Below are 10,152 nucleotides of genomic sequence, written 5' to 3'. Positions count from 1 at the left end.
GTGAGTTTCTTTCTTTAGTGGCATTGTTTACTCTCAGTGCCACCAATATGGCCGATTGATGATGCGCCGTGAAAACACAACTAACTTAACTACTTTGAAAGAAAATTAAAGAAGCATTGTTATCTTACAATGATGCGTTGTTATAGAGGATTTGCATTTTGAGTCATGATTCCCTCTGGAATTATGAGTAAAATAAGGTTTGTGCTTAACATTACGTTAAGAGACTCTCACTTTACAGTCATACCTTGAACGTGAATTTGGAAGTTGCTATATATGGACTACAACGGTTTCCCAATTCATCATAACTCTACTTGTGGTAATCATAGTCCTTATCAAGTAAGTTGTTTGAAGCTAAACAAACATACAGCAGATTCATTCATACCCAGTGAATATTAAAGGAACACTCCACTTGGAAATAGGCTCATTCTCCAACTCCCCCCGAGTTAATAAGTTGAGTTTTACCATTTTGAAATCCATTCAGCCGTTCTCCTGTTCTGGCGATATCACTTTTAGCATAGCTTAGCATAGATCATTGAATCCTATTAGACCAATAGCATCACGTTCAAAAATGACCAACGAGTTTCGATATTTGTCCTATTTAAAACTTGACTCTTCTGTAGTTATATCGTGCACTAAGAGCAGTGGAAATGCAAAGTTGCGAGTTTCTAGGCTGATAAGATTAGGAACTACACTTCCATTCCGGCGTAATAGTCAAGGAAGTTTGCTGCCGTAATATGGCCGAAGCAGGAGCAGTAATATCACGCAGCACATGTGCAAATGCTAAACTAGCTGGGAACTCATTTCTGATAATACTCCGCCTGCTTCGTCCATATTACGGCAGCAAACTTCCTTGACTATTACGCCGGAATGGAAGTGTAGTTCCTAATCTTATCAGCCTAGAAACTCGCAACTTTGCATTTCCACTGCTCTTAGTGCACGATATAACTACAGAAGAGTCAAGTTTTAAATACAACAAATATGGAAACTCGTTGGACATTTTTGAACGCGATGCTATTGGTCTAATAGGATTCAATGATCTATGCTAAGCTATGCTAAAAGTGATATCGCCAGAACAGGAGAACGGCTAAATGGATTTCAAAACGGTAAAAATCAACTTATTAACTCGGGGGGAGTTGGAGAATGAGCCTATTTCCAAAAAAAGTGGAGTGTTCCTTTAACAGCAGTGCTTATTCCTCTTATAAATGGCAGGAGATTATTCTGTTTTCGCTTATCTAGACTAGTCGTTTCCTTGTGCAGCTGAGGTCATGTGAGGTCAGCAGAGGCCCTGCTGACTGTGATTAGTTAGTGTCAGGGTTATTGGTCTTTTTCAGCCCATGATGGAGTAGCTTCATATCTCCGGTGTCATAAATCAATTATAGTGTCTGCTTCCTACCTAAAACCGTACAGTCAAATTTACTAAATGAAAAAAGTTTATTTTACTCAAAGGGATAGTTCACCCAAAAAGGAAAATTCTGTCATTAATTACTCACCCTCATTTTTTTTTTACAAACCAGAAAGACCTTTGTTCATCTTCGGAACACAAATCAAGATTTTTGACCCTCCATAGACAACAAGGATCCTACCACAGTCAAGGCACAGCAACATAGTAAGGACATTGTTAAAATTGTCCATGTGACATCAGTGGTTCACTTCTTTTCCTGAGTATTTTCCTCAAATCGTTTCTGTTACCTTAACTCATTGGGTCTTGTATAGTATTAGCAGTTGTTCAGTAGTAGTTTCAATACATGCAATACCTTGTGTTTTTTTGTGAATGTTGTTTATTTTCTGTGCACATGCACAGAAGGATAATCAAGGGCAATGACCCTGTGTTCTGTGCTCTGTTCACACAAAAACAGATATGATTTAGATAGGGCAAAAGAGTGCCCTATTAAGTATTTTTCCTTTGCAACGTGGCAAAACCAGTCGTACTCATATATTTCACCTAGGGTTACAGTGACATGGGGAGTTATGTTGTATCGTTCTGTGTCTGCTGTAATTTGTTCCTGCCTGAAATATATCCTGCTCTGTATGTCAGCTCTTGCAGGGCCTCTTCGATTGTTTTCGGGGGAAGAGTTTGTGCTTGTTTTTTGGACTCTCCCAGGATATGTCTCAATGTGTACATGCTCCATTGCCTCAGAGGATCATATATGTGGACAACAGGCAATGGATTACCAATTTTTGTCATATACTATTTCTATATATATATATATCTATTTTAGGCTTGTGTTGTGTAAAGTTGTGTTACTTAGTATTTTTACAAGATGTCATAACCTCTGTGTCAGTGACATATACAGTAAAAGTGTCCAAGATCAAGACAAGGACAAAAATAGTTTAAAACACATGTGCCAAGTTCATGCAAATGTTTGTATTCACGTTGGTTTCACATGATCTAATGAAAAATGCTATGTGGTGTAGCCATTGAGTAAAATAGTAATAAATGTTTTCCTTACACCCTGAATACATGTGAGAATTAGTTGAAGCAAGACAATCTGTTTTTGGTCCTCTTTCTCAGTCTACAAATGCCGTCTGCAGTAAATCACACTGTGTCTGAAAGAACACTGTACTGGTCTGTTATTGGCTCATGCGGTGGCTACACCCATCATCTGGTTGGTGAAGTTCAGGAGAGTCACTCATTAAACTGCTGTTTTTTTTTTTTTTTTTTTTTTGCTAAGTGAAAACAACTGATCTGAGGAATGCATACTTGCACAGACACATTAAAATGCTCTCAGTTATAACCACCAGCTGTGGAGGTTTTTAGTGGATTCTGGCTTTTCTTCCTCAATGAACTTGCTTGGAATTCTCCTTTACTGTAATTTAGCGTTTTCAGCTATGCGTAGATATAATTACTTGGTTTTTCGATAATACTTAAAGAGATGGCCAATGTAATTTTATCATTTATATGTGGTCATAATATTATTAACATTTGTGACCCTGGATAACAAAACCAGGAAGTAAGTAGCAAGGGTATATTTGTAGCAATAGCCAATAATACATAGTATGGGTCAAAATAACAGATTTTTATTTTTTGCAAAAAATCATTAGGATATTAAGTAAAGATTATGTTTTAATTAAGATATTTAGTATATTTCCTACCGTAAATATATCAAAACTTCATTTGCTAAGTAGTATGCACTGCTAAGAACTTTTCATTTGGACAACTTTAAAGACAATTTTCTCAAAAATTAGATTCTTTTCCCCCCTTAGATTCCAGATTTCCAAATAGTTGTATCTCGACCAAATATTGTCCTATCATAGCATACCATACATTAACGGAAAGTGTATTTATTCAGCTTTCAGATTATGTATAAATCTCAATTTCAAAAAATTGACCCTTATGATTGGTTTTGTGGTCTAGTCACGTTTTTGAATTAGCTTTTATTTTTATACATTCTTGTTGAGTTGTTTTCTTTTTTATAGTAATTTTGTTATGTGCATTTTTTTTAATAATATTGTTTTTAATATTGCCATTTAGGTTTAATTTTATATCAGTTTAAGTCATTTTAGTACTTTAGCCTAAACGTAGTTTTTAATGTAATATGTATTTCAGCTTTATTTCAATTAATCAAAAATTAATTTTAACAGCTTAAGTTAACTATAAAGGGTTTGCACTTCCGTCACGATTAAGTCCGTTACCCAGATGCGCGACCATATTGGCGATACTAGGATGTAAACGACAGCATTGATTGCACGGTTAATGTACTACTGAAACGCGTTTCTACTAATTTATGCTGTCTAAACCACGGAAAAAAATCTGTGGAAGCTGCTAAATCATAGAGAAGGACTTAGTAAGCAGGAAAAGGCACAATATTTTAAAAGTTTTGTTCCTCTTCTTCTTGATTTGTTCTAACTTTTGGGAGTCTATAGTACTCCAAATGTTTTTCACAGTCCAACCGATTAGTACACCCCAAAACATGACAGTTGACCATTTTCAGCAGCAATAATCAGCAAAATATGCAAGTTTCGTTCAGTTCAGTGGCATTGTTTACCCTCAATGTCGCCAATATGGCTGATTGATGACGCGTAGTGAAAACACTGTGAAAAATTTGCCAATTATTGAAAATTCTGCCATCCTTTATTCCCACTGATGTTATTCCAAACCTGTAAGACTTATTTTATTTTGTGGAAGATGGATAAAAGAAGATACATTTTTAAAAAGTTTCCCCATGTTCTTTTGTTCATACAATGGTAGTCAATTGGATCAAGTGTTGTTTTGGACACCATTGACTGTATGGACAAAAACATTTGAAACATTCTTCAAAATATCTTTTGTCTTTCGCAGAAGAGTCATGAGGGTGAGAAAATTACAGAATTTTCTTTCTTTTTTTTTGCCTGAACTCTGTCTTTTAATAATTTTGTGGACTTGTGTCTATATGTTTTAACTAACAGTATGCATTTCTATTTTCCTGCAGATGGCCACTTTAATCTATCTGCAAATATAGAAGCTCTGGCAAGCTTATGACTGGGACAATATCAGTCAACTTAAGGACAGAAAAATGGCAAACAAACCAAAGATTCATGTGTTTTTGGGTGCCCCATGTCCCCAAGCACTCGCTGAAGAGATGCAGGAGAGAGCAGCCCCACAATGGAAGACAATGGAGCTCACTTGGAGTCAAGGCAGGCTAATTCCCAAGGACACCTTGAGTAAAGCCCAAACAGACGATGAGTGTGTTGCGACGGTCAGTGGTAGAATGCAATCTGCAGTTACCTCTGACAAAGTACCTGAGAGTCCAGAGGATAAAACGGAAACATCACAGGACGACAGCACTCCATCAGGCTGCCAATGCTCTCAATCAAAGGCAGAGTCTGTTGAAGAAGAGGAATTGTGTCCTGTATTAGTGACAGAATATCTAGATAGTTGCTTCTCCTCACATAGAGGACAAGGCAGCGACAGAAGGCCTGCATCTTCTCTTTCCACAGAGACTGAGTATCTGAGCACATGGACAAAGTCCCAAGCCTTGCTTCTTCGAGGTAGAGCATCCCAATGTCCTGTTTCTGACTTTCCTGATGACTTTCTTCTTGGTTCTCCACACACCCCTCCCAAACAATTGCCCTCATCCTCGATAAGTTCCCCAGAATTGTACAGTCCTGTGGTCAGCCCTGAAGAGAGGGGCTTGGGGGGAACCTTGCAAAGCTCAGGAGAGTGGCATAATGAGAGTCTAAGCCAAAGACTACATGAGAGAGGAGTGATTCTGGAAATCACAACGGATGGCATCCTCTGTTCTCAGGGCAATGCTGTGGCTGAAAAACCTGTGGATTGTGAGGAAGTTGGACTTAATATTCACTCACCAACTACATTTGCACAGACTTCACCTATTCCCACTACATCTAAAAGAATAAAGCTGTCTCAGAAAAAAACATCAGCGCAAAGGGCAAGATCTACTGCTGCCCCCCTCTGTGGCCCTACAACCCTGCTGGCCAGGTGTAGGACTCATGGTGTACGATACAACATCTTGGTTGCTGTGGTGCATCCATGCCACTTAAAAGAAGTCAAAGTGAAAACTGGAGCTTCGGCTGGAACCAGTGTACCTCTAGCAACATTGATTGTTACAGACCAGTCAGATGTGGAGATGAAGGTGGTGCTATGGAGGACAGCGGCTTTCTGGGCTTTGACAGTTTTTCCAGGAGATATTCTGCTTATTACAGGTGAAACCACTGAGACCTTCTCATTAGATCTATGAATTAACGCCTTTCACATTCATGACAGTGTTTCCCACAAATATATATACACTGCCACTTAAAAGTTTGGGATAAGTAAGACTTTAATACTTTTTAAAGAAGTCTTTGCGTTGGCTGCATTTTATTGCTAAACGGTATTACAATATAAAACAATATTTTTTATTTTATTGTATTTTAGTCTCACATGATCCTTCAGAAATCATTCTAATATACTGATGTATTATTAAAATGATCTAAGTTGGCAACATTTGTGTTACCTAATATTTTTTTGGAACCTGTGATATTTTTTTTAAGATTCTTTGATAAATAAAATGTTAAAAAGATCAGCATATATTCACATTAGAAATCTTTTCTAACAATATAAGTCTTTGCTATCACTTTTTTTTTAGTAATTTAAAACATCCTTGCTGAATAAAAGTATCACTATTATTGTTGTTTTATTTTTTTATAAAAAAAAAAAGAAAGAATAAAAATGTATTGACCCAAAACATTTGAGTGGTAATGTATATTGTTAGAACAGATTTGAAATAAATACTGGTCTTTTTTAACTTTTTTTTATTATTAATCAAAGAATCTTGAAAAAAAGTTTCCAGCACTGATAATAAATCAGCATATGAATGATTTCTGAAGATTCATGTGACACCAAAGACTGGAATAATGATGCTTGGCTTTGATCACAGAAATATACTTTAATGTGTTAAAATGGAAAAAAAAAAATTTTTTTACTTTTAAATGGTTGTGTGTGTGTGTGTGTGTGTGTGTGTGTGTGTGTGTGTGTGTGTGTACCTGGTATTCATCACCAAATGTCCCCACAAGGATAGGAATACCAGTAGATTTTGACCTTATAGGGACATTTCTTAGGTCCCCATTAGGAAACAGGCTTATAAATCATGCACAATGAGTTTTTTGAGGAAGTAAAAGTATGCACAGTCTCCTGTGAGGGCTAGGTTTAGGTGTAGGGTAGGTGTAGGGCGATAGAAAGTACGGTTTGTACAGTATAAAAACCATTACGCCTATGGAATGTCCCCATAAAACATGTAAACCCAACATGTGTGTGTGTGTGTGTGTGTGTGTGTGTGTGTGTGTGTGTGTGTGTGTGTGTGTGTGTGTGTGTGTGTGTGTGTGTGTGTGTGTGTTTGAAAGCTGCGTAAAAAAATAGATGGAGGCACTTTTGAAGTTGCAGAAATAGTGGTTTCCCCAATAACAGCAGTAAACAAAACACCCCTACACTCATAAACACTACTTTATCAGGCATCAGATAAAATGAAAATGTCATCATTCAAAGATGCATTCATATAAAAACTCCCATGTTACATTTTGACTTTGAGACGTGCAGTGCTCATGTTTATTCAAGTCAAAGTCTTTTGAAAAATCTATTTGTGGCAGGCCTGATTATTGGCCAATTAAGTTATGATTTAACTTGGTTGTTTACTCATGTTAACGTAATATAATTTTACAGACAATATGTTACCCTGGACCACAAAACCAGTCATAAGGGTCAATTTTTTGAAATTGAGATTTCCACTGATTTATATTTTGTTAGGATAGGACAAGATTTGGCCGAGATACAACTATTTGAAAATGTGATATCTGAGGGTGCAAAAAAATCGAAATATTGAGAAAGTCACCTTTAAAGTCTGAAAAAAGTTCTTAGCAATGCATATTACTATTCAAAAATTAGGTTTTGATATATTTACCATGGGAAATTTACAAAATGTCTTCATGGAACATGATCTTAACTTAATATCTTAATGAATTTTGCCATAAAAAAAAAAGATCAATAATTTTGACCCATCCAATGTATTTTTGGCTAGTGCGACAAATATACTCATGTTACTTAAAACTGGTTTTGTGGTCCAGGGTCGCATGCATGAAATATGCATATACACTACCTACCAAAATTTTGTTTTGTTAAGAAATTAATACTTTTTCCAGAAAGAATGCGTTGAAATGTTTAAAAAAAAGTGTCAGTAAAGATATTTATATTGTTACAAAAGATTTGTATTTCTAATTTAGCCTGTTCTTTTGAAATTTATAAATCACGAATCCTGAAAAAAATGTCATGCTTTTCATAAAACTATAAAGCAGGCAACTGATTTCAACATAATAATATAGATATGTTTATAATAAAAAATGTTTCAGCACATTGGAGTGATTTCTGCAGGATCATGTGACACTGAAGACTGGAATTATGGCTGCTGAAAATTCAGCTGTCCCATCATAGGAATAAATTACATTTTAATATTAAAATAGAAAACAGTTATTTTAAATTGTAGTATTATTTCACAGTATTTTAGAGTGTAATATACATTTATACTCTGAAATTAATTATTTTAACCACATAATCTATCAAAATATCATGGTTTTAAGGTTTTGTCATGTTGTATGTTACTTCATAACTTGAACTTGTTTTTGAAGGAATGTGTTTTTAAGCAAGCCTTTGAATTTAATCTTTGTCAGTAGAATGGGTGTGAATGAAAAAAATGTACAAATAAGCAACAAAACAAGAATATCAGGACGATCAGGACAAAATCATAACCTGTCAGTTCAACAAATGGCGGATTAGCTCAGTAAAGCTCATTCAGACAATATATCCAGGGCCCGGTTTTTCAAAAGGTTTAATCCGGATAAAATTTATCCGGATTTAGTAATCCTTTATTTTGCGATCCTTGATCACATAATCCAGTTTACTTTTGAGCCAGTTTTTCAAAGCAACATCGGATTGGATCAATCTGATCCAGATAGGAACTTTTCAGGATCACCAAATCTGGATAACCAGTGCTCAAACAGGATAGGAAATCACAATGGAGAACTATAGATATGTAAAGAGCAACAAGTAGAATAGCCAGTGTGGGGTCAATACAAGTTTATTTTAATTTGAAATTAAAACACACACATTTAAAAAAACAAACAAACAAAAAAACACCCCATCCTCTTCCAGCAGTCCACTCATCTGGGACCTACAACACAAACCAACCTCCTGCATTCTGCCAGAACGAGCAAACAGGACATGCAACAAGGGACGCACGCAATAGTTAGACACTATTTCTGATTTGGATTTGTTTTGGATTTCAAAAATCAGTGATTGCCATTCTTTGCATTTTTTGGTCATTCTGTAATAATTGCATGCATAACTAATAAATATTCTAAAAACAAAAATATTTTCAATTGTGATGAATATATATTTATCAATTAGTGACAGAATAAAATGTATTGTTTTTGGTCAATTTTTGACAGTGGTTTGGGGGATTATTTTATGAGGCCAAACTCTTTCTATTTTGCTGTAGCCCTATACTGAAAGGCTTAATACGTTAAAGCCTACCTAATCACTATAGCCTGACGGATGAACAAATAAAATTAAAACCTTATGAATAAATAGGATATCTTGTAAGATACTGCATGATCAAATATAGTATTATTTGATAAATTTTTTAAAGTTTTCATTACATTTTGGGCATGAAATCCACGCTTAATCCACCCTTCTGATGGGATCAGGTTAATCCAGAATTTTTGGATCAAAGTGATCCAAATCCTACAAAAAAGTTCTGAAAAACCCAAACTAAAGGTTTGATCCGGATCCAAACCAAGATTGGATTACGTGATCCAATCCGATTATGTAATCCATTTTTTCTTTTGAAAAACCCATTTTCAAGATTTGATCCAATCCGTTATCCAAAATCCTAGTGGATTACTTTTGAAAAACTGGGCCCAGAACATCAGTGAATCCTCTTTAAATAAAGTGGTCTAAATTGATGTATGGTTGAAAAAAAAAACAAAAAACTTGTAAGTTATATAATGCAAGGATAGACACACATGAACAAGCTAATTAAGGTCTTCAGGATCTCTAAGACTACAGCCAGGTGAGTTTTATTTTTTCAGGGTTGGAGCTAAGCTCTGCAGGACATCAGCACTCCAGGACGTTGCCTATCCCTGGTCTAATGTCCTGCATGCTTCACTCACAGTTTTCTTTCTGTCTTTGGCAGATGTGACAGTGCACATAGACAAGTGGAAGACTGAGACTGTCCTGCAGTCGTCCTTCACCAGTAAGCTGCTGAATTTGGGACAGGTCACAAGGGAACGTATTCCACTAGGTAACAGAAACATAATTGCTGCTGGCTTAGGCTTAAAGGTTGTATCAGCGATTTCTAGCCTGAAACATAAAGTGTCAAATTCAGCTGACCTTTCATCACGATCCGCTCGCTGCCTGCCCCATAAATTGTCTGTGAAAAAAACGCGTCTCTCTGGTCAGCCTAGGGTCCGAGATATGCCAAAAAAACAATCGGCACTACCAACCTTTCCACAGATAAACAAACAGTGTTCCAACCAATCAGCGTCAGTGGTTTGGTGTTGTGGACTTTCGCTCCGCCTCCCTCACATCCCTGCACCAGTAGGAACGTCCACAACACCAAACCCCTGACGCTGATTGGTTGGAACACTGTTTGTTTATCTGTGGAAAGGTTGGTAGTGCCAATTGTT

General features: G+C 36.2%; 1 protein-coding gene across 1 annotated transcript in view; it reads left to right on the top strand.

The window, feature by feature from the left end:
* Positions 1–10,152, top strand: part of LOC141325383 (nuclear factor NF-kappa-B p100 subunit-like) — a 33,448-nt gene that overhangs the window by 2,033 nt on the left and 21,263 nt on the right. Inside the window, exons 2-3 of the mRNA XM_073834002.1 lie at positions 4,410–5,643; positions 9,660–9,767. Coding sequence (XP_073690103.1) covers positions 4,494–5,643; positions 9,660–9,767 — 1,258 coding nt within the window. The 5' untranslated portion in view covers positions 4,410–4,493. The remainder of the gene's footprint in view (positions 1–4,409; positions 5,644–9,659; positions 9,768–10,152) is intronic.

Source organism: Garra rufa, chromosome 2, assembly GCF_049309525.1.
Source record: "Garra rufa chromosome 2, GarRuf1.0, whole genome shotgun sequence".
Classification (NCBI taxonomy): domain Eukaryota; kingdom Metazoa; phylum Chordata; class Actinopteri; order Cypriniformes; family Cyprinidae; genus Garra; species Garra rufa.
Note: the sequence above shows the minus strand (reverse complement) of the source record. Positions and strands in the feature narration are given on the sequence as shown.